Source organism: Girardinichthys multiradiatus, chromosome 8 (assembly GCF_021462225.1).
Source record: "Girardinichthys multiradiatus isolate DD_20200921_A chromosome 8, DD_fGirMul_XY1, whole genome shotgun sequence".
In the NCBI taxonomy this organism is placed as follows: Eukaryota; Metazoa; Chordata; class Actinopteri; order Cyprinodontiformes; family Goodeidae; genus Girardinichthys; species Girardinichthys multiradiatus.
In genome coordinates this window covers 38766703-38792132 of record NC_061801.1, presented here as the reverse complement: position 1 = coordinate 38792132, position 25430 = coordinate 38766703, and the positions used below count along the sequence as shown (strand labels likewise).

Here is a 25430-nt window from a genome sequence, read left to right as displayed (position 1 = left end):
ACCTGTTCTATGGATTTAAAACGGATCTTAAATATGTAATTTGACTGAGCATGAGGTATTTTTTAAAGAAGAATCAGCAAAAACGTCTGAATATCTGCAGAACTGCATGAGTAATATACCGTCACGCTCTTGTGGGTTTTACAGGGGGTATTATTAAAGCCACTGAAACGTTTTTTGTTTTTTTCAGCCGCTCCCATTTGTTCCAGATGCCAATCTGCATTAAAGTCAGAATTCCAAGAAGAAAAGTTGAAATTCTGAGAAAATTCAGTGGGTCTAATACTTTTCCGTCTGGTTTCATTCTGTTGGAAACGCGTTCTTAATTTAAAATTTGTAACATACGTTTTATATGACTTTTCTTTACATTTACAAACGAAATGAAGTAAAAAAAAAAAAAGTCACGAGAAAGGCCTGCCGCCTCTTTGTCATGCTGTACCCGGTCTCCACCAGCAGATGGCGCCCCTCTCTATGTGTGTCTATCCCCGCTTCAAGCAGCCGCAGACCGACAGAAAGTCGCTGTCAAACAGCAGCGAGGACAGCTCTGTCTCCAACTGTCGCTCCTCTCCCGGTGAAACACTTTCAGCTGCTGTCAGCGGCTCTCTGTAGCACGACTTTGGACGTAATTTACGTGCCTGGTCGCCGTTGTATCGGTTTGTCTGTCGAGGAAACCCGGCAGAAGCTCCAGGACTGGGAACGGACCAGTGCAGCGGCGGTGGTCAGGGGGGGCTTCTACGGGGTCAGACCTGTGGGTTTTCTGCGAAAGGTAACCACCAGGATCTTCTGCTCTCCTTAAACTCCAAACTGGGATCTTTTTGTGTTTTAAACGCGGTTTGAGCATCTTTCAGTGTGTGCTGCGTGAGCTTAATGCTGCTTCATTTAAACATTTCCTATAAATCAGGCTCAGAGGGAGATAACGGAATGGTTAGAGCTTCAAACTGTGCAAACAGACTGGGGTCCCATTGAAACTGGGCGGCTTTAAAGGCTAAATAATGGTTGGTTATTATTTTCCAAGAAAAAATAAATCATTCAGCTACTGCTTAAGGATTTTTAGGGGAAGAGATTTATCATTTCCTCCCAGATTTAGATTGATTGCCCCCTTTAAATTGATGTTGACCAAGAAATTGAAATTTGATCAAGGATCAGTTTTTTTATTTGTATTTATTTCATTGAATGTTATAAAGGTATAAAAACAAATTCCATTCAAATGCTACCATCCACTCATCATGGGCTTAAAAGTTCATTTGAAATATGGACTTTTCAATAGAACCGTGTGCTGAAATAAATGTATAAAAACATGAATTAATTTCAAAGCAAGATATGGGTGCAAAAATTTACATTTATCATCTTTTTTTTTAATCTATTTCATAATTGAGCAAAAGTATACATACAGGTTCAAATATTTACATACATTCATCTAATCACTGGCTGGGATGTTGTCTAACTTGATAAGAATGAGGTATAGTAGTTCTGGTTGGTGATCGTGATTGACAGCAGCCAATAAAATTAGTTTGACACTCATAAAAAATTTTATTTGACCTTTATTAAACCAGGAAAAGCACTGAAGATTAAAAATCGCTGTAATTAGTGTGTCCTTCTGTAGACAGCAGCACAAAATGAAACGTTTTACAGACAGACGTTTTAAGTAATACTTTCAAACTGACAAATTCAGCTCTAAAAATCAGACAAAACATCTGCAAACAGATGTGTCCGACTCCAAGTCATCCAGCATTTCCATTAGAAGCCTCCAATGAGACCTTTTTGCAGTTCGCTTCAGGCAAAGGGAGCAGCATACATGAAAGCTTTTTCCCCATCTCAGTTAGTTTTATGGGAACTGAGAATAAAAAGTGGTTCTGTGAGCGAAGGCTGAAAGTCCCTGGACCCTTCAGATGGAGGACCGCAGCAAACATCTAAGAAGGAAAACTGTAGATGAATGTTAGGAAAGTTACCAATTTTTCCAGGATCAGGGGTAGGGCTTCTTCCTCTCTGAGTGGCCTTTCAGGTCAAGTTGGTCCAGGACTCACTGTGGACAATGACATTCTCTATCAGCTTCAGCAGCATCTTCACAAGGTTCTGGGTTTATTCGATCGTTTCATACCAACATGTTTATCTCTGGGACACAGAACCAGTCTCCTTTCCGAACCGTATGATAGCTGGACATCCCCGGTGCTGTTTCTACGTACAAATAACTGTTAGAACATTTGAACGTGGCACCTTGAGGCATCTGGGAATTGTACCTTAGGATTAATCAGACTTGTGCAGGTCCAGTATTCTCACCCTGATATAAAGACACAATAATCTTAGAGTATGGAAGCTTCTCACTGTAAAGAACGTAATAAAAAAGCTCTCTTAATGCTCTGGCATTCAGCAAATAGAAATAATTTAGGCAATCCTAACAGGGAAAGTTGATTTATTGTCAGACAGTGATAATAAAATAGTTGTGTGTTTTCATCCAGTGTATATAAATATCTAGTTTTATCAATATATAACGGAGCCTGATGGGTTGATTGCAATCAGATCCAGTGTATATTCATAGCTGTGCAACCAGTTCATGTTTAAACCCCCATGAATTGAAGGTGTCACCCGTGTGTCATCTTGATCTAAACCAAATGCAGCTTCCCTAAATGGCGCCTTGTAATTAGGAAACCTAACCTCAGCGGGCCCTGGCCGGGTCCGCTTTCCAGGATCAGACAATTGAGATGTTTGCCAGAACACCAACGGAGGGGTGGGGCTTGACCCTGAGCTGTTTGGATGAGGCCATCCCAACCAGAACTCTGTTTCACAGCTGCGTCTTCCAGGAAGGATGAATAAATGTGAAGTTCTAGGAATGAAAATGATGAATTAACCCCGCTGCTTAACGTCTTTAAAGAAAGATTAGGTGATGTGAATTCTGGGAAAACAATGAGCAAATTGTGCTCACAGGCAAGTAGCCAAGAGGCGTGGTTCATTCTTAGCTGTCACTATTGATTTATGCTCCAGAAGCTGTGACCAAGCTTCTTTAGAAAATAAAACTGAAAGATGTTCTGTTCAGCAGTGATGATAATTTCAATAAGCAGTTTGATTACAGTGTGAGGAGAAATCCTCGTGATTTTTTGCCTTAAAGTCTTTTTACCTGCAGGTACACAAGCTGACAATTAAACAGCCTAAAACAAGGGTGTTCAAATGTGCGGTCAGGGGGCCATTTGCGGCCCCTGGACTGATTTTGTGCGGCCCTCGACTGCAGTTCAACAATGATATGAATCTGGCCCTCCAGCACAGACTTTTTATTTTTAATTAGGGCTAAATGATTACCAACAAATTAAAATCTTATTTAATAAAATCTTGAGCAGGAAAAATTATTTATAATATAGTGTTTTGTGCTTTTATTTTTGTTAATTAATGAATTTATTTGGCCAGCAAAAACCTTATCATTGACAGTTTGGACCCATGCCTAAACTGTTATCTCCTATGGTTATCCTGTGTTAATTCTGATTTAATAAGCGCCAGTTCTACTGGAAAAAGTAAGACTTTGTGATCTGTTCATGTACTCTTTGTAAATATAAATATTTTTTATTTTTACCATTTAAGATTTAAACAGAAACAAGCATATGGTCTGCCTGGTCATAATTATGAAGCTACAGCTATCATGAACAGCTTATTATCCAGCAACAGCCTGTGTTTGTGTGAGTCTCAAGCTTGAGTCGCCATCTTCACCAGCTGTTGTTTTGAGGTAAACTTACTCCTCCTCAAGTGAACCTGTCCCGCAGCATGATGCAGCTACCACCATACCTGACAGTAGGCACAGTGTTGTCAGGTCTGAATCCCTCACCTTTCTTTTAGGGCTGCCCTCAGTCATGATCACTAACCTGAAGGCCTTGTCAAGTTAAAATATATTCTCCAACCTTAGGTGCCGCTTATTAAAGGCTGACTCTATCTATATATTTGAGCCTGTGTTTTTTAGGGGAAATAATTTTAAACCTGGGGACCCAGTTGCTACTTTTAAAAACCAGTCCAGTTGTTTGTTCTGCAATCGTTCCATTTGGGGAAAATAAATGTTGCAAATAAATCCTAAAATCCCCATAACAGCTGGAAATCATCAAACTTGAGCTCAGAAGAACTCCTTTTTGTTCTGAAATATTTCTGTGCAGAAAACTCCTCCAGGTTTGATGACTGACAGGAAAATATGCGATGTTCTCTTCAGCTCCAGGGTGGGGTGGGGGGAGACTGAGGATGCTTCATGGCATTAGTGGGCTGGACCTCTGTGGGTTTTTTGGGTGGAACGCGTTGACAGACTAACATTCAGTTAATGTTTCCATCACAGCTCAACATGATGTCTTCAGCGCTCGCTCTGCTTCTCTTCTCCCTTCACGCCTTCGCCTTCCAGGCACTTGAATTAAAGCCTGAACAAGGTATGACATAAACATTTAACTACTAATAATTGTTCAGTTTATTTCAGGTCACTAGGCGATGTTTTTACTCTCTGTCTCCTGTTATTTTGTGTTGAAGCTGCTCTGTTTGTGCCTTGCTGTAGGTTTGTTGGGTTGTCAAGACACTAAAATGTACTTTCTTGAGCGTAAACAGCTCTTTAAATCAGTAAGAACTCTGCAGCCTTGGCCATTAGATGAGCACAATATGTGTTGCACAACATCGGCGCCCTCCACAGAGGGTGGGTTTCTGGTGAAGTGGCTTACCAGGAATCCTGGAGAGCAGGGAACACTCCACAGCCAAACAATGGGAAGCTGTTCAGTGTGGAGGCCTGGATTTTGCTGCAGCGGCTGCACTCCACACATAGGTCACATTTCAGCTGAAGTCAGGGTTCAATGTTTAGGTCATGCTTCGACATCTGGATCTGGGTTTGGTTGCATAACACTCTCAATGGTTAGGTGAAGTGTTTGGGTTTTCTGTTTTATGGCCTTTGTTTTGTAATGAAGAAGGAAACGTTTGAGGGAACCGTGTGCTGAAATGACTCTACGACAGCAAAATTAGACGAGAACCAGCATCTTGTTGGTCGTAGAGTCAAAGTCAGACAGCTGCAGCTTTCAGATGTTTCTGCTTGTGTTGACTTGTGTTCACAGGGACACATCTAAACGTTACAAGACACCAGAGTGACACCCTATCTGACTGATTTCTGCCAAAAAACAAGATGAGCAACACAAAGTAGTCCTTAATTGTCAGTTGGCAGGAAAATGATGCATGGTTTTCATTTTTCTTTTTACAACTTAAAATCTTCTATTTGTATGTATCCCCCTTTTCTCTAAAACTCCCAAATAAAAGAAGAGCATAATTAAGAGAAGCAGTCTAGAAGTTAATGGTAGCTCTGGAGGAGCTGCAGAGATCCACGAATCTGTTGACAGGACCACCTGTCATCGTGAACTCTTCGGATCAAACTTTTATGGAAGAGAAGCGAGAAGAAAGTCACTGTTGAGAAATCCTGTTTGTAGTTTCCTTTCAGCTATGTAGGAAAGCACAGGTGGAAGAAGGTGCTCTGAGACGCTAACACTCAGACTGAATACATCATCTCCACAGTGAAGCATGGTGGTGGCAGCATCATGCTGCGGGGATGGATAGCAAAGGACTCCCCCAAAGTCAACATGCAAAAGGCTTCTGTTTTTAATCGTATATGAATAAGAAGTTATGGATTTAAATGATAAATGGACTGACGTTATTAAAGCACACCTCTAGTCATTCTGAGAACCACTCTCACAAACAAGCAGACATGCATGCAGTCCTATGCAGATCAGGGGGGAATTTGGGAGTAAGTGCCTTGCACAAAGGCACATTGACAATTGGTGAGAGGGCTGGAATAGAACCCACAAAATGCTGATTGCATGAAGGCTTCTCCTCCTCTGAGCCACAGTCACCTATATAATAATAATTAAGTGTATTTTATTTCATCATGAAATCAGTGAATCTTTTTTTTTATCACTTTATGTAATATTTTATTTTTATTTATTATTTTATGTTCTGTTTTATCAAAATTCTATTAGAATTGAAACATATTTTAATTGTTTGTGTATTTGTTTTTTATTTTATTCAATAAACAAACGAAAAAGAGGAAAACGGTAAATAAACTAAAAGCTGCGATGCTTCCGTCACACAGATGAAAAAATAAAATGAGTAGAGAGAGAAGAAACAAGAAATCAAAATGAAATAAAACCAGATAAACGTAACAGAAATGACGAGTTTTCATGCATAAAGCAGACTGGGAAAGTGATCTCCTTCAAGGACACTCCAGTGGTCCCAGATCCAGGGTTTACTGCAGGACAGCTGGGACATTTTAAATATGGGTCGACTAAAATAACTCCTTTCATTTCCCAGCCATGCTGTAGCCGTCTGAGGTTCTACTTCTAGGAATCAACTGGACTCTGGTGGGGGGCCAGGGGGGTAGACAAGTTTTCCCACCCAGGCTCAGCGGAGACCTTCATTTTTGATTTTTTTTCCCAGCTTTGTTTGGATTTGTGGCCCGTTTTGTTATTGTTCCCACATGTTTTCCTGCCATGCGCCTTCCAGACACTTTCACCTTGTTAGGATCGTGACAAAATTGGTTAGATTTCACTTTATTTGGGAAAGACTATCAACACAATGGATTTAAAATAGGAAAAACTGACAGTGAAGTCCAGCCAGTGCAGAAAAATAGAATGATTTCTAGTTTAATATGTTAAAAATCCCTTTGGGGTTTTAATCTGTGCTGAGACAATCCGATGCAGGAAGCAGCTCCTCTGTCTGCTGAACATGAGGCTTTATTTCCCTGGAGAGAGCAAACTGATTGGTGTCTGAACATTTGACTCGGAATAATCTCCTGGCCTTTGTGCTTCCAGCAGAAATCATAATGACGGCTTCACACAGACCCCAGTGGATCCAGTAAGAGGAAAAACACGGGCTAATTAACACAGAGGGGCCAAACAGCCCGACAGACAATAAACTGCGTTCCGGCTGATCATTAATGGGACGAGTTTGTCCTTTAAAAGAAATGAATGTTTCCTGCATCCCGGCGGCCAGGAAACACATCTGGACTTATAAAAATACATGCAGCCAGGATGTCGTGTTTCACCCTGAAATAGGCTGTTGGCACCGTTCAGGGATAAATCAGGGCGTAAACATGTTTACTGCAGATCTGGTGACGGCTCAGCAATCAGTCCTTGAACACGATGTGAGGTGATATTCCCACCTAGGAAATAATCCCAGCATGCAGAGCGGAGGACGTGCTGCTCCAGTGTTTACTTTCGGCAGCAGTGAACTCTGCCTGACAGCCGCTGGACAAACACAGGAACACGCTGTTGACGAGCGGGTTGGCCCGGTTCTTCTAACCAGGAGGTTCTCAGAGTTCTGCTCAGAGCCTCACTGTGGGGCAGGGAACAACAAGCAGGACCTGAGGAAGATCTGCAGAGGCCAACTGAACTCCCAGGACGTTTCTGGAAGCAGTGGAGATGCAGACAAACAGCTGAGGATGAAATGATTCGGTGAAGGTCGCCGTCAAAGTTCAAGGTTCCTGTGCAGTCTGAAAAATTCTGGAATTTTATTTTAGGGGGTTTTCCAAGCCTAAATACCTGTGGAAATACAGAGATTTTTCTGTATCGCAATCAATCTGTATCAATCTGTGTACCATCCATCCGTTTATCCATCCATCCATCCAGATTTATTTACTGATAAAATCCATGTAAAGCTCCCAAATGTTTAGCTTGTTCTTAAATAAAGTGGAAAACCTAAAATATCAAAAAATCTAGACGCCACAAAAAACATATTTTCCTCACTGAAGAAGCCTTTGACCAGACAGTACCTGGACCAGATGATTGCAACCGGGTTGAACATTCATCACTCCATCTTCATTCAGGAGCAGATTTCTGAGGCTGAATAGTGTGGATGGAGGAACCTGGCACCCAGACAGGTTGAGTCACGTGTCCTTTATTTGGTTGGTAGAACACCAAACAGTACGTTGAGCTATGGGCCACCAGTGAGGTTTCAGTGCTTGCAGAGAAATCAGTGATGAATGTGAGAAAACAGTGAGAAATGACCAGATGTTTCCTATTTGGCAAAATAAATACCTCCATATTTCCCAAATCTGCATTCGGAAAGAAGGAAGAAGATGTTTTTTCTCCTGATATTCTATCCCAGTAAAAACACACGTTATGATTATTGTCAGTTTTAAGTGCTGCCCTGCAGTTAAAACCAACCCACAGGTTGAGTTTTCTGCTCACTGAGCCACAGAAAGCCCCACATAGCTGGGTGTCAGATTTTTCTCCTAATCCTGACTGAGCTCAGCTCCAAATTGGAGGAGGAGGCGGAGCCATCGATCTGGTAAACAGGTTATTTTTAACCCCTGACTGGTTCTCTGAAGTGGGCCAGAGGGACAGCATGCATCACTGTCATCAACAATATGTGCTGCAACGCTGCTGTTCTCAGCTGGGAAACACAGTCGACTTGTTCTCAGCGTGTGACACGGAACCTGTCAGTGAGGTTAAGACGGTCCACCAGCGGCTGCTGATGCCCTCCAGGAGGATCCAGTCACCGTCTGGTTGCAAGTTTTCAAAAATGCTGCCCTAAGCTTTTTTCAGAGATTTCAGGAACAATAAAAACATTCTGGTGGGAGTCTTCATTAGAGAGAGAACTGCTGGAGCCATCCCATCTGCTTTATGCACTGCTTCCAAGAAAATGCTTCAGAAAGTCGTTTTAAGAGAGATTACCAGAAAGTTTGTCTGCTTGGAAGGAAAATGTAAAGAAATAAAAGCTGGTTTAATGTTTCTGCACTTTCAGAGAACAACCTGTTGTATATTCATGTCCCTTCCTGCTGCAGTGGCCTCCTGCCCGATGCAAACATAAGACAGTGGTGTTTAAATAGAAACATTCATCCTCAGCATTAGAACTCACTTTGCATTTACTGGGAATCTTTGTTTTATTATTATTGCTCAAGCTGGTTCTGAGTTTATGTTTCTATCTAAGTAGTAACTATGATGAAAGCTTTTCCACATTTCAGGGTTAGAGTTAGGGTTAACCTTTCAACCTCATTGTATTTTACTGGGATTTTATGCAATAAACCAGAGCAATTATTAATGTTCAGGCTTTTCTTTTGCGAATACATTTCTGAAATGTGTGGCATACATATGCATTTAGCTTATTTAGCACAGCAGACCAAAAAAGGGGCCGGAATTATTTTCTTCTAATAAAAAGAGAAAATAATTTTACATGAAAAATGATTACAGGTCCAAGTACAGGTCCTTCTCAAAATATTAGCATATTGTGATAAAGTTAATTATTTTCCATAATGTAATTATGTAAATTTAACATTCATATATTTTAGATTCATTGCACACTAACTGAAATATTTCAGGTCTTTTATTGTCTTAATACGGATGATTGTGGCATACAGCTCATGAAAACCCAAAATTCCTATCTCACAAAATTAGCATATTTCATCCGACTAATAAAAGAAAAGTGTTTTTAATACAAAAAACGTCAACCTTCAAATAATCATGTACAGTTATGCACTCAATACTTGGTCGGGAATCCTTTTGCAGAAATTACTGCTTCAATGCGGCGTGGCATGGAGGCAATCAGCCTGTGGCACTGCTGAGGTCTTATGGAGGCCCAGGATGCTTCGATAGCAGCCTTTAGCTCATCCAGAGTGTTGGGTCTTGAGTCTCTCAACGTTCTCTTCACAATATCCCACAGATTCTCTATGGGGTTCAGGTCAGGAGAGTTGGCAGGCCAATTGAGCACAGTGATACCATGGTCAGTAAACCATTTACCAGTGGTTTTGGCACTGTGAGCAGGTGCCAGGTCGTGCTGAAAAATGAAATCTTCATCTCCATAAAGCTTTTCAGCAGATGGAAGCATGAAGTGCTCCAAAATCTCCTGATAGCTAGCTGCATTGACCCTGCCCTTGATAAAACACAGTGGACCAACACCAGCAGCTGACACAGCACCCCAGACCGTCACTGACTGTGGGTACTTGACACTGGACTTCTGGCATTTTGGCATTTCCTTCTCCCCAGTCTTCCTCCAGACTCTGGCACCTTGATTTCCGAATGACATGCAGAATTTGCTTTGATCTGAAAAAAGTACTTTGGACCACTGAGCAACAGTCCAGTGCTGCTTCTCTGTAGCCCAGGTCAGGCGCTTCTGCCGCTGTTTCTGGTTCAAAGGTGGCTTGACCTGGGGAATGCGGCACCTGTAGCCCATTTCCTGCACACGCCTGTGCACGGTGGCTCTGGATGTTTCTACTCCAGACTCAGTCCACTGCTTCCGCAGGTCCCCCAAGGTCTGGAATCGACCCTTCTCCACAATCTTCCTCAGGGTCCGGTCACCTCTTCTCGTTGTGCAGCGTTTTCTGCCACACGTTTTCCTTCCCATAGACTTCCCACTGAGGTGCCTTGATACAGCACTCTGGGAACAGCCTATTTGTTCAGAAATGTCTTTCTGTGTCTTACCCTCTTGCTTGAGGGTGTCAATAGTGGCCTTCTGGACAGCAGTCAGGTCGGCAGTCTTACCCATGATTGGGGTTTTGAGTGATGAACCAGGCTGGGAGTTTTAAAGGCCTCAGGAATCTTTTGCAGGTGTTTAGAGTTAACTCGTTGATTCAGATGATTAGGTTCATAGCTCGTTTAGAGACCCTTTTAATGATATGCTAATTTTGTGAGATAGGAATTTTGGGTTTTCATGAGCTGTATGCCAAAATCATCCGTATTAAGACAATAAAAGACCTGAAATATTTCAGTTAGTGTCCAATGAATCTAAAATATATGAATGTTAAATTTTCATCATGACATTATGGAAAATAATGAACTTTATCACAATATGCTAATATTTTGAGAAGGACCTGTATAAGGGTCTGAGGTATTGGCCTTATTAAAAGAAAAGGTGAAAGGTTTTCTAACTCTTTGGTTATATAACATATAACCAAATATAATATTTTCTGTTTTCTCGGTCTAGAAAAGGTTTTCGGTCTTTTTCTGCAACACAAACCAGAACGTCCTTAAAACCTTCGCTGTCTTTAGCCGAGCTTGATGAATGGGCGTGCCCCAGGCTGTTTTTGAGGAAAGTCTCTGGCTTTTTGTGGCCCTTCTTACTATAAAACTAACATTAAAGCAAACGAAAGAAATTTAAGAAGATATACATTTGTCATTGAAAATCTCTTCTAAAATCTCTTCTCTAAAAAATTACAAGAAGTCTCCATCTGCATCAGCTCCATTTGCTAGAGGGCCACATTTGTACCATTCTTAAACAAATGGGCCACACTTTGGATGGCTTCTTCCAGGATTTCCATGGATTTTTCTCCATCAGCCTTCCTGTTCCTGTTGAAGGATAGCAACCCCACAGCATGATACTGTCACCACCATGTTTCACCGTAGGGATGAGATGGTTCAGTAGGAATGGGAGATATTGACGTAAAACGTTATCACAGTATCTGGTGTATTCTTTTTGATGTCGATTGATGAAATTTAAAGTAATTAGAAATACATTTTTGGAAATAAACATGTATCACTGCATGCAGGTAAATCCTGCACTGAAAATATCACCTAGCCATAATAAAATTGTCCATCTCAATGCTCCAGTTACAGTAGTAGTGCAACGTCACCACTGAACATCCCATCCTAATCGCATTCAGTCATGTTAACTATTTGACATTGATGCTTTATGAAACCAGCAGTAGAAAACAATAGTTCCTGCGATGAAAGAGATAATCATGAGGTTTGCAAACATCATCTTATCACCACAACCATCAATCCCAAGCCTTGTGTTCATGGTGATGTTTGGTTTCCACCACACAAAACGTTTCCACCAGAGCACCTTGTTCCACATGTTTGCTGTGTCCTAAACATGACTGGTGATTACCTGCAAACAGGACTTCTTCAATAATATCCTTCTTCTCGTCCCTCTTCTATAAAGTTCACATTTGTGGAGAGGGCATTACCGGTTGTCCTATCAAGAGGTACTTCAAGCTGAGCTGTGGATTTCTGCAGCTCCTCCAGAGCCTGAAACAGGGGGTTGTGTTAGGAACATAGTTGGACTCTGGAGCATAGTAGAAACGTCGCTGCCGATGTTCAGAGCTTGCAGGAGAGCAGCTTGGGGTTGTGGAAACCAGCAGGCAGGAATCTGTTCAGCGCGTTGCAGCTGTGTGATTGTTTTCCACCACCCAGCCAACGTTCTGATATTCGTTGACGACTCTGTCATTTTCTGTTTGTTTTGATGTCTCCTGCCTTGCCCACAGTAGCTTCACTGACTGCACCTGTGAAGGTGTGGATTAAAGGCCGGCCTGCCGAGGCTCGCTGAAAATCATCACTGTTGCTTTGAAGAGAGTCCAACACAGACAGCAGATGGGCTGTTAGGAGGACTTTAATCAAGAATGCAGTATTTGGTTGCTAATCCTACAGTCGGCCATTAACTCTATAGCAGGCATTGTCCAAGGTGTGGCCCCAGGGGCCATTTATGGCCCTCTGAATGATTTTGCACGGTCCCGATCACGGATCTAGAATGAAGCAAATCTGCCCTGTAAACAGATGGACCATTTATTTCTCGTTCATTAACCGGGTTTCTGACGTCAACTTAAATCTGCAGTGAGCAGAACCACAAGCATCCAGCAGGCATGGGCAAGCAAACAGTTGACCCAATGATCTGCAATGATTTACCCTTCCCTTTTCTACAAACATCTGACTGTTTCAATAAAATCCTGCACGGTCAGTTTATTATTGGAAAAAAATTCACAAAAAATGTTGTGATTTTACAAAAGGAAATAAATGTTGGCCCTCATGACAGAGTATTCTGTGAGATTGACTCACTGTTGTTTCTGTTTATTTCTCACGATTTCTCCTTTTATTTCAGTTATTTTATCCTGAAAATGTTACAGTTTTAAGGTAACAGTGAAAAAACAAGAATATTTAACTTAATAAAGACATTTTCTGAAAGCAGGTGATCAAAACTTATTACAGTCCAACTGATTGATTTAATCACCATTAATTAAATGTTTATTTTTATTGCATTCCTCATATTAGTACTTTCAGGCAGAAATTGAAAAAGCACTGCTATCTACTTTATTTTTTCAATTGTTTGCTCCTGCTTTATGTTTTATTTCTGCGCTGGGTTCACAAACGGGATTAGAGGAATCTGCACCTATTTGTCGTCAAGTAAAACTGTCCGACCTCCTCCTCCTCCTCCTCTTCTTTCTTCTTCTTCTTCTTCTCTAAAGTTCAGACTTTAGGAGCCACGTCAAACTGGAGGAATCAGAAAATGACATTTTTAAATCAAAGGTGAAACTGCAGGTTATTAAAGACCGCATAAATTATATCCATATCGTTCACTGATTCATTCATTCACTCCACAATAGCCTGTGTGTTTGTCTAAAATAGTTTATTTAGAAACGCTGAAACATCTAAGTAATGTAAAAACTGTAGAAAAACCATTAAATGCTTCATATAAAATGTATTAAGGAAGGAATAAATTTGGACACCCCCACATTTTTTCTGGTTTCAGTTGACCTAAACGTCACATAGGTGTCAAATCAGGGTCACATGAGGAGAACATCATTGGTCAGCATTCTGAAGGACATTTGTCCTGATAAACCCTAATAATCTAGTTTGGTTGGTGAGATCTGGAGAGCTGTCTGAGGCCTTCGGGAAGAAGATTGTAGCAGCTTATGAGTCTCGGAGAGATTTGGAACCAGACAATCCTCTGTACGGATCCCACTCTTTACTCACTGCAGAGTTCACAGGCAGATTTTGGAGGCAGAAAACTTCCTTGGAAAAAATACAACTCCACACTTGGTTGTTTCAGGATGCCTCCTTGTTGGTACCAAACAGAAGTCATGGGAGCACTCAGCTTTTCCTCCTTGGAGAAATGATTTTCTAGATGTCCCAAACAATCAGAGAAAGGATTCATCAAAGAAGAAAACTTTTTACCAGCCTTTTGCTATCCATCATTGTTCTCCCTGCAGAGTTTCATTCTGTTCTTGGTGGTTTAGTTGCAAAGGACTGGCTGCACAAGCTCTGCACTGGTGGCAACATGACTCTGTAGGAGACTCTGAAATCTTCCTCAATGCAGCTTGAAGTTACTCATGTTCATTTAGCTGCAGTTTCCTGTATGTGAGGCTGTTTGACGCAAAGCGAGGATGGCAGCATTCTTCTTGTTGGAGGCAACCATTGCTAATACTACCAGATGCTGATTTAAAGCAAACTCTTCTTCTTCTTGTTCGTAAAAAGTCACTTGAGCTGGATTCAATTTCTCCTGTGCAAATTAAGCTCTTAGAAATAAATTCATCTGCAGCTGATCACTCTGCACATTAATCTATAAACCTTCTGCATTTTTAGCACAAATACTAAAGCTGCAAAAGATGCAACAGAATTTATAGGCTATGACTGTATCTACTGTAGATAATTGTTCTACCAGTTAATTATGAGGAAAGGACAACATAATGTGGTCATTTCTAACCCTCAGTTTGCTATGAACAAGTTTTCACAGATTCAAAGTTTACTGGGCCTGAAGCCTGCAGCTGGAAGCTCTCCATAGAAAACGGCTCTGTGCACACATGTTCTCAATTAGTGCAGGCAGTAAAACCTGAGCCGTGCGGCTGTTTCTGTGCAAGCGCAGTTCTTGGAAGATCGAAAACAAACAAACGATTCCACAACAACAGAAGCAGTGAACTCTCCTCCTCCTCCTGCAGCATTCTCCTGACGAGCAGTAAAAGGACTTCCAGGAAAACGCTGATGGACACCCTGTGGCCAGAGGGGAATCAGGCTTTAGTTACCATCCTGCAGCTCAGATGGCTTCAAACACAGCAGGAAAAAGAGGGAAAGAAGCAGATAGTTTTAAATATAATATGCAAATAATATATGTTTTTTTTCTTTACAGTCCGCCCCCACCTCACCGGCTGCATCTCCCCCAGCATGGAGACTTTCCACTGCAGATGGAGTGTCGGCTCTTTCCAGAACCTCTCAGAACCAAGGGATCTGCGCTTATTCTACTTCAACAGATTGTAAGGGAAAATGATTGTCTTCACTAATACATAAACCTGTGTTTTTCCTCCACTTAAAGGTAGATCAGGGACAACAGATTAGGTACAAAAAGGCTATTTTATAAGTGTTAAAAATGTAAAAGTATGAAGATAAATAATAAAGTTCATGGTTTGGAACCTGTAGCAGCTTGGGGTTAACTCACATGACAAAATCAAGGCATATCTCATCCAACTGAAGCACATTATTGTGTTGAGTCGACATCTTTCCACACCTGATCTGACTGGGGCCATGTTATACCTGCACTGTGTACCCAGCGTGTCCAAGCCTTATCTTCCATGTAGTTTACCCAGGCGAAGTCCACCTGAGGGTCACCGTTGTGCTGTTCCAATGAAAGGCTTTACATCCAACCAAATAAATGAAAGCCCTGTTAATGCTTGGCTTTTAATGATTTATTTAAACTGTTTAAATTGTAAAACAACGTCAACGGGATGCAGAAGCTCAAATATAAACATAAATTAGGCTTAATCTTTTATTAGGATCTAAAATGGCCTTTTGGCGAGGCTATGGCCTATTAGCTTTTTTATTAGTGATCATGATGGAGTGAAGCGGCACAAGCAGGATTTGTTTGAGCGCAGTAATTGGACCGATCAACATCCAAAACAATGGGAAAGTCCAAGGAACACTGGCAAGATATAACAAGGGCACATTGTAGATTTCCACAAACTGGGAAAATCATTTGGAGCCTAAACAGCTGAAGACGAGTCCATGATCCAAGATGATCAATTAAACTATTGCATGTTAATACAGGTTAGTGAGATGTGTTGGTACGTTGCCATCGTCTGGAGGACGTTTCAAACCATCCACCTCAGAGGACAGGAGATTGATTTGGATGTTCAGGAACAACATAGAAAACCGCTGGAGGATCAGTGACACTTTCCAACACTGACTGAGAGGGTATCAAACAAGCAAGAAGTCCCAGGCCTTAAAATTAACACATTGTAGCTCGACTGAAATTTTGCAGCACTTTGGAAAATTTTGTGGAAGGACGAGACAAATACTGAGCTGTTTAGAAGAGTCATGATGAGGCTTTCACAACTAAGAACACTGTACCATCTGTCAAACTTGGTGGTGGCTGTGGGGCTATTTGACTGAAGAAAGAGGTCTACAGCCTTATGTAATACCTCCACACAGGTGGGCATATTTAACACAGATGAAGCATGACGTTAAGCTTCTGCGATGGTCTCCTCAAAGCTCCAACGTCAACCATGTTAAAATGTCTAGGCTATACTCTACTAGTTAGATCTTTGGCAGTAGTGTTTCGATGACCTCTACCACTTCTTCAATGAAGAGGGGTCAAATATTCAGCCAGAATGATACCAGGAGCTTGTTAGTGGGGGTCGGGGGGATGCTTATGTAGTTGAATCTGCTGAATGTTGAAAGAGTAAAGACAGTAAATCCCATTAAAGAACAAAATGGACAGATTGTTTCCTGTAGTACTTTTAGTAAAAAGGAGACAAATGGAGCCTAAACGAAGAATGACATGAGGTCAGATCCAACGTTATGAAAGAAAACTCAGCAGTTTTCTTCCCAGATGGACTCTTCTGCTATGTTAACCAGATTTCCTAGACTGACTGTTTTCCCTTTCAACCTAACAGGCCCCTCACCACATCGGAGGCAAACTGGAGTGAATGTCCCCTCTACAGCACGGAGAGACCAGATGAGTGCTTCTTCAACGAGAACCACACCACCATTTGGACGTCTTACAACGTGCAGCTACGTTCCAGGGACCAATCTGTCCTGTACGACGAGATCTCCTTCTCTGTGCCAGACATCGGTGAGTTTACAGCCTCTAAACCCCATCAGAGTCTGGCTGCTCGGCGCCGGTTTATTTTATCTGTTTGTTCTTGACTCCACTGGAGTGAGATCTTCCAGCTTCCAACAGGAGATTAAACAAGAGGGAAGTTCTGAGTCTCACTATGCAGAGTTTTCTTTTCTCATCTGTTCTGAAGGCCAAAACACTCTAGAACAGAGGAATTTGTTATTTTACCCGAGGCTGCGTGAACAAGAATAAAGCCCTTTCTGGGTAGGACATTTCATACTTCACAAGAGCTCAAGTGCAGAGCTCCTGGGAAGTCCTCCTAGTTATCTCCTGCTGCAGCAGCTTTATATTCTGGGATACAACACAAAAAAAATGTTCTGCCTAGAATATGCATCAAGACCAAGCTGCAAGAACCCCCAAACCTAGGCTGCAAGACCAGAATGATGTCTTGTTGTTCTTGCAGCCCTGGGATGGAGAACATGTATCTCTGTTGTTCTTGCAGATCGTCTGTAGGCCTTTAGAAGTAGCCTGAGACAGGGGTGTCCAACTCATTTTAGATGTTCCAACACAGACTATTCAACTGCTACATTAGCTCCTCAGCATGGCTTTAAGTTTGACAGGAGTCTGCTAATGGTCCATTCAGTTGTGTTGAACCAATTAAACATCTAAAACATGAAGGTCATCAGCCCCTGAGGACTGACTTTGGACTTCACTGGTCTAAGGATATCGGTGCCGTGTATCAGGAAATTTAGGAGTCGCATGGTGTTGTCTTATTTCAGTTTATCCATCCATCCATTCGTTCTTCCATCCATCCATCCATCCATTCGTCTATCCATCCATTCGTCTATCCATCCATTCATCCATCCATTCGTCCATCCGTACATCCATCCGTCCGTCCATCCATCCATCCATCCATTCGTCCATCCATCCATTCGTCCATCCATCCATCCATCCATCCATTCGTCTATCCATCCATTCATCCATCCATTCGTCCATCCGTACATCCATCCGTCCGTCCATCCATTCATCCATACATCCATCCGTCCATCCATCCATCCATCCATCCGTCCGTCCATCCATCCATCCATTCGTCCATCCATCCATCCATCCATTCGTCCATCCATTCTTCCATCCATTCGTCCATCCATACATCCGTCCGTCCATCCATCCATCCATTCGTCCATCCATCCATCCATTCGTCCATCCATCCATTCATCCATCCATTCGTCCATCCATCCATTCGTCCATCCATCCATTCGTCTATCCATCCATCCATCCATTCGTCTATCCATCCATCCATCCATCCATTCGTCCATCCATCCATCCATTCGTCCATCCATCCATCCATCCATCCATTCGTCTATCCATCCATCCATCCATCCATCCATTCGTCCATCCATCCATCCATTCGTCCATCCATCCATCCATCCATTTGTCCATCCATCCATCCATTTGTCCATCTATCCATCCATTTGTCCATCTGTCCGTCCATCATCCATACATCGATCCATCCATTCATCCATCCATCCATTCGTCCATTCGTCCATCTATCCATCCATCCATCCATCCATCCATTCGTCCATCCATCCATCCATTCGTCCATCCATCCATCCATTTGTCCATCCATCCATCCATTTGTCCATCTATCCATCCATTTGTCCATCTGTCCGTCCATCATCCATACATCGATCCATCCATCTATCCATCCATCCATTCGTCCATCCATTCGTCCATTCGTCCATCTATCCATCCATCCATTCGTCTATCCATCCATACATCGATCCATCCATCCATCCATCCATCCATTCATCCGTCCATCCATCCATCCATTCATCCATCCATCCATTCGTCCATCTATCCATCCATCCATTCATCCATCCGTCCATCCATCCATCCATCCATCCATCCATCCAGATTTAGTTACTGACATAAAATGTTTTTGTTGCTTAGTTTGAGATGTCTTAAGGACAACACACTTCGAGAGCACTGTGCAGTTATCCACTTATGCCAGCAGGTGGCGTAGCCTACTATGAAAAAAGACGTAAATTACTACACCAACATTAATTCAGTGTACTATAAAATGTAAGTAAACTTTATTTATACAGCACCTTTCACAGATAAAAATCACAAAGTGCTTTACAGAGTGCAAATAAAATAAATACAGATATAGGCTTAATATAGTACAAACACAATAATAACAGGTACAAATCAAGAAGTAGAACATTTTACTAACAGCTTGTCTAAATAAAAGTGTCTTAAGCGGCTTTTTAAAGGAATCAACAGAGTTGGCCACACGAGGAGACAAGGGCAAGGCATTCCACAGCCTGAGGGATACTGCCTGAAAGGACAGGTCGCCTCGAGTTTTGAACCGGGTCTTAGGGACCTTTAGAAGGTTCTGGGCAGAGGACCAAAGAGTGCGACCTGAAGAATAAGGAAACAACATTTCAATGATATATTGGGGGCCCTACCCTACAGGTAGCCAATGTAAAGAGGATAAAACTGGTATGATGTGAGCCCTTCTGTTGGTTCCAGTTAAAAGCTTCAAAGCAGTGTTCTGGACCAACTGGAGACGACTGATAGTAGATTTGTTAAAACAAGTAAAAAGGGAATTACAATAATCTAAATGAGAGGAAATAAAAGCATGAATAATCATGTCCATGTCAGTTTTAGGTAACAATGCACTCAATTTAGAAATGTTGGGCTGGGACGTAGCCAATGTTAGTTGCCATTAAGATTTTTCCCGCTTTGAGTACCGGTTCATTTGAAATGAGAACTTCTGCCAGATCCTCAAGATTGAGATGACTCTGATGAACTGTAGGTTAACACTAATTACTTATAACTACTCTGCACAACCACACATGATAAAAAAAAGCAGAACTGTCCTACAAAGCCTCATTTAAGGAGTCTTTAAAGTAATTAATGCTTTTGAATTTTATGTATGTAGTAAAAATACTGCAGGATTCTCTCATTTAGCTTGAAGTTGTTTTCTTTGGTCTTCCTCTGAGCATTGCTGGTTCTGCTCTGCAGTGCAACCAGATCCTCCTACCGGACTGAACTGGAAGCTGATGAACGTGAGCCTGACCAGCACGCACTTTGACATAATGCTGAACTGGAAGCCCCCGAAATCTGCAGACGTGGAGACGGGATGGATAGCTCTGCAGTACGACGTTCAGTACCGCGAGGTTGGCTCTGACCACTGGGAAATGGTGGGTGTCTGCGAGTTGCTCCTGTTCTGCTTAGATTGAAAAAGTTGTATTCCTACAGCGCTCATTTGAAACTTTCTGTGCACCTCAGAGCAACCTTGTAAAAAGCACATATCGCTCCCTGTTTGGACTTCAAACCAACGTCAACCATGAGGTCCGGGTCCGTTGCAAAATGCTTGGAGGGAAGAACTTTGGAGACTTCAGCGACTCTGTGTTTGTCCACATCCCATCTAAAGGTAAACACAAGATCTTACTAAGGTTTGTTTCTACTGTAGCTTTAGAATATTTTGAATTTTAAATTAATTTGTTTGTATTTTGCATCTTCTGTCCATCAGTTTCCAGATTCCCAGTTATGGCTTTGCTCATCTTTGGAGCTTTGTCTTTAGTGGCCATCCTGCTGTTAGTCATCATTTCACAGCAAGAAAAGTTAGTACATCATAATCATAATCACAACCTTTCTGTTGAATTGCGTATGTTGCTACATTTCTTGTGTACAAACTGAGACAAATAAGAAGGAAGTACTGAAATAAATTGTGAAGAAGAACTTCATCCCCACCAAGTAACATCCAGCCTGTTTTTCTACCATTTTCCTTCCTGCTCCAGGTTGATGTTTCTTCTTCTGCCTCCTGTTCCTGGACCTAAAATACAAGGAATTGACCCATATCTATTGAAGGCAAGTTTCCACATGCTGTGATGTAGCATTTTGTTTGAGAAAGAACTGCTGCTCCCAGCTGAATTGCTACTTTAACCTGTGAGAGGTCATTGAGAACAGAAGCGGTGCAGAAGCAGTGAAGCACATTCTTTGGTGTTAAATGCATTTCTTTTCTCCTATTCCTCCGTATCCGTCACCCACCCACAGTGTTAGACCACCCCCACTAAACTCACCAAATCATGTGTCTGACTTAGAATTAATATGTTATGACTTGTATTGATGCATTTAGCAGTGGTGAAAGACGTCGCATACATTTTCCTTTTAGACAATACTGGGATTTAGGTGAAAGCAGCATAAAGACCCAGCCTTCTTCAAAGGTCCACAGCTGAGCCATAATTTATATTAGAACTATTATTTAAAGTTAGAACCAGATGGATTTTATCTGGCTAAATCTTTTTTTGTACCTTTTTGGGGGTTTTTTCTGGGTTAGTTGAAGATTGTGGATTTTCTACAGTTTGATGATATTATCACACTGGGTTCGCCCCGTGAAAGACTGTTGACTGTTGAAGCTGCTTTATTTCCCACAGATTTAATGTTGACATGCAGTTTGTATATTTATCGTAACGTCTACTTTCACCCAGTTTCTGTCTCACAGCTGCAGGACTTACAGTTTCCCTTCAGATCCTGTCAGAGTGCAGAGTGCACACACCTAAACTCTGATTTACTCCCATTCTGTTTCAGCTCCGAGTTGTTCTTTAAATACTGTAATAAAAGTGTTCCTTCAAAATGTTAAACACTGGAAAACAATGACAATTCAAACGTGTGATCTTCAGAGGTTTTTGTACCTCACAAATCAAAGCTTTTGTAGATATGAAGATAAAATATTTCCACAATTCCTGTTTCTTTGAGGCCTGTTCCCAAAAATGTGGGAATCACCACAGCAACCAATAACTCTGCTTTTCTCTATATTTTCGTTTTTAAACTGCATCTTGTGTTACTCTTTAGCTTCTGTTTATCCTGTCAACCCACCTTTAAGTAAGTTTAAATCATTAACAGCGCTATCTTAAGGAATCTCAGACTGTTGCTGCTGAATTTCCTCCTCGATGTTCTACAGTCGATGTTCACACGGTCTCAGTTTCAGATTGGCGTTCAAATCATTGCTCTGCTGGGTGACGAGGATCTGGAGTTCAGGTTCAGGAGTTCCTGGAAACCCTTCCATTGTTTGTCATCAGGAATGCTGCTCCCTTGATTCTTCCAACAGTTTGAAGGAAATTTCTCGTAGCCTGATCTTTTTGTCTGCATTCTCAAAGTGTTTCTTAGTCATCTTAAAGGCAGAAAGCCTCTCTTTGCAGCCTGGATGATTCCACAGTTTGTCCTCAAGGTTGGAGCATGCTGAGGTCCAGCACTTGTGATTGCTCCTATTCGAGTGCCTCAACAAATAAACGTGTTCCTTCCTCAAGCATTTTCCAGATCAGTGCTTGTAGACGCAGACTAATCAATTAATAAATCTCAATTGAACATAATTTTGGCTCCAGATTCATATTTTTTAACTCTATGCGAGAGTTTGCATCAAGGTTTGGAACCAGGACACAGAATTTATTTCTACGGTTTTACTGATGAATTTTTATTTTTGTTCTCTGAGTAGATGTCCTGTTCACGACTCATGTCAATTTGTAGACAACAGATTTTCTCTCACCTCATGATTATATATGTCCTGTCAACAGATTCCTGCACCTGAACGATGGATTCCTGCAGCTCCTCCAGTTAAAATGGGTGTCTTGCTCTGATGTCCACTAATGTTCTCTAACAAACCTCTGAGGCCTGGTACTGACTGAGGCCTGGTACTGAGAATAAATCACACCCAGATGGACTCTATTTGCTAATTAGGTGACCTCTAAAGGCATTTCATATCAGGATTTTATTTAGGAGAATCAGATTAAAGCAGGTTTCAGATTTTCACTTTTTAGATTTTTATTTCTGCTTGTATCATTTTTCTTCATCTTTACATCTAAGCACTATTTTGTGTTTGTCTGTCCTATAAAATCCCAAATAAATAGATGAACATTTGTGGTTGTCAAACCAGTGCAGGGACTGCTAACAATATTGCTTTTTCCCATAGTTCTTTGATTTTTACGCGCCTGATGTCTGATTTGAAAAGTCAGCGGTCATCTGGAGACAGTACAATTAAAACTGTATCTCTGCTAGAACACAGTGCACACAGAAACCAGAATGGACCTGAGTCTGGCTTGAAAACCACAGCTAATGGTGCTGGGAAATGTCTGAACTGTGGCTCCTTTGTGTTTCAGAAAGGGAAGCTTCGAGAGCTCAAATCGATCCTCGGTGGTCCCCCTGACCTGGGACCAGAGCTCAACAACGACCCCTGGGTGGAGTTCATCGACCTGGACATCGAGGAGCACAGTGACAAACTGATGGACGTGAACACGGACTGTCTTATGGACCACTCGCTGTCCTATCACTGCTCTCCGCTGTCTGTTGGCTTCAGAGACGACGACTCGGGCCGCTCCAGCTGCTGCGAGCCGGATCTTCTCAGTGAGTCAAACCCATCACCTGTCCATCCTTTTGTCCCAAATCAGGCCGTTGGTATGGAAACATCGTCCCAGACAACCGCTGGGCACCAAAGTTCCAGCTTTGTGAGGCCGTCTTTAGTAGCCGAGGGCAGAGACGCGGTGTATACGCAGGTCGGCGAGGTCAGGTCTTCTGGGAGTTTGCTGCTGTCACCTGAGCAGGTCACAGTGGTGGAAAAAAATACCAGCAAAGAGAGAGACATGGTGGAGCAGAAGGAAAACAAACAAGACGACATAATGGTGGTTAATCCAGATCAGAGAGACTGCACCTCTGAGCCTAATGCAGCTAAATTGAGCCTACAGTTGGCCACAGCAGAGCTTCCCAACCATCCTGAGTCCAACATGTCCCAGCTGCCTTCAGCTCCTGTCTACACCGTGGTTGAAGGTGTTGACAGGCAGAATAGCCTGCTACTAACACCAACCCAAACACCAGGCCCCAACCTGACCATCCCAAAGATCACCCCGACGTCAGACACCTACCTGACCCCCGATCTGCTGGGAAACATTACACCCTAAATCAGCCGAGGATCGAATTACCCAGGACTTTTTCCACTTAAAGAGACGACAGTTCCTGGAGGTGGACTGTTGAGGGGCCCCTGCTGGATTTCAGCTTGCCTAAAATAGCCTCAGGAGGTTTCAGACGATCATCTCAGAGGATCCCGACCAGGACACAGACCAGAGTTTTGGCCTGGAAACAGAACCATTTGGAGAAACCAGATGTTTAGGGAAACCACCCCGGTGATTTGACACTTTTTAACCCAGCGTAGAATAAATAAATATCTCTGTTAAAGCTGCATGTATCTGTTCATGTTCATGCATTAGTAAAGAGAAAACAAAGTCTGATGATGTTACAGTGATGCACCACTGTATATGGAGACACCCTGGATCTGCAGACCAGGAACTCAACTTAAAAGGGAACAAATATCAACATTTTTGCCTCATAAATTAATGAATTAGAACAAGTGAAGCAAAGTTACGATGATGTCTGGAGATGCATTTCTGCTGGCTTGTAAGGGCCTGAATCCAGCTGCATCTATCTGCCTTTCGTTTGGGGAGTGAAGAAGACTGAAACACGGCCAGTGAGGAGAAAATCAGGTCTGGTATGGACCTGTTCTGCTGGAAATAAAGTTAGTAATTCAATTCAATTCAGTTTTATTTATATAGCACCAATTCACAACACATGTTGTCTCAAGGAACTTCACAGAAGTCAGGTTCATACATTCTAATTTCCCCTCGGGGATCAACAAAGTCTCTTTGAATTTGAATTGAATTGAATTGAATTCCAATTAATCGTAACCATTGAACAGTGCAGTCAGATTCAGTTATTTATTCAAATTGGATAAAAAGTTTTTCTGTCTAAGGAAACCCAGCAGATTGCATCCAGTCAGTGACTTGCAGCATTCACTCCTCCTGGATGAGCATGTAGAGACAGTGGACAGTCACTGGCGTTGACTTTGCAGCAATCCCTCATACTGAGCATGCATGTAGCAACAGTGGAGAGGAAAAACTCCCTTTTAACAAGAAGAAACCTCCAGCAGAACCAGAACCAGGCTCAGTGTGAGCGGCCATCTGCCACGACCGACTGGAGGTTTGAGAGAACAGAGCAGAGACACAAAAAGAACAAAGAAGCACTGATCCAGGAGTACTTTCTATGGGAAGGAAAAGTAAATGTTAATGGATGTAGCTCCTTTAGTCGTTTCACCTAGAAAGAAAGAACAGATAAACTCTGAACCAGTTTTCAAGGTTAGAGTCTGAAAGAGAGCACATAGAGTTAGTTACAGTAGAAGCTCAGTCAGTAGCCATGTCTAGGAGAGAGAAAAGGTTAAACACTAAAAGACAGGGCTATGTGGATCATCTGTAGAAGGTGAGCATTAAGTTGTTGCCAGCAGAAGCTCGGACGATGCCCCTCTCCAGAAAGGTGTCACAGGTAGACACAGAGTCAGGCCAGGTGTAGCTTCTAGGAAGAGAAAAGAGAGAACAAAGTTAAAAGCTGAAATAACAGCAAATAATGCAAAATTGGAGAGTAGTGTGAGAATGTAGCGAAGAGGGTGAAAGTGGTCGTTATGTCCTCCAGCAGCCTAAGCCTATAGCAGCATAACTACACAGATAGTTTCAGATCAGATTATTTAGTTAAACGGCGCTTATTTACAACAATGTCGTCTCAAGGAACCCCACAAAGGGTCCCACTGATGGTCATTGTTGTACTAAAAACCACAATGATTGGAATATCTCTCTCTGTCAGACTGATTATAACCA

General features: G+C 42.0%; 1 protein-coding gene across 2 annotated transcripts; it reads left to right on the top strand.

Moving 5' to 3' along the window:
• Positions 1-491: 491 nt before the first annotated feature.
• ghrb (growth hormone receptor b) lies at positions 492-23968 on the top strand. 2 transcript variants are annotated; one of them, XM_047373660.1, is made up of 9 exons: positions 493-760; positions 4295-4382; positions 14812-14935; positions 16571-16749; positions 19762-19940; positions 20029-20173; positions 20273-20363; positions 20541-20610; positions 22896-23968. In XM_047373660.1, the coding sequence occupies exons 2-9, from the start codon at positions 4301-4303 to the stop codon at positions 23688-23690; spliced, it is 1665 nt and encodes a 554-aa protein (XP_047229616.1). In that variant the 5' UTR covers positions 493-760; positions 4295-4300; the 3' UTR covers positions 23691-23968. The 2 variants fall into 2 exon arrangements, with proteins under 2 accessions (XP_047229617.1, XP_047229616.1); XM_047373661.1 differs by lacking the exon at positions 4295-4382 and having other exon boundaries at positions 492-760.
• The last annotated feature ends 1462 nt before the right edge of the window (positions 23969-25430 follow it).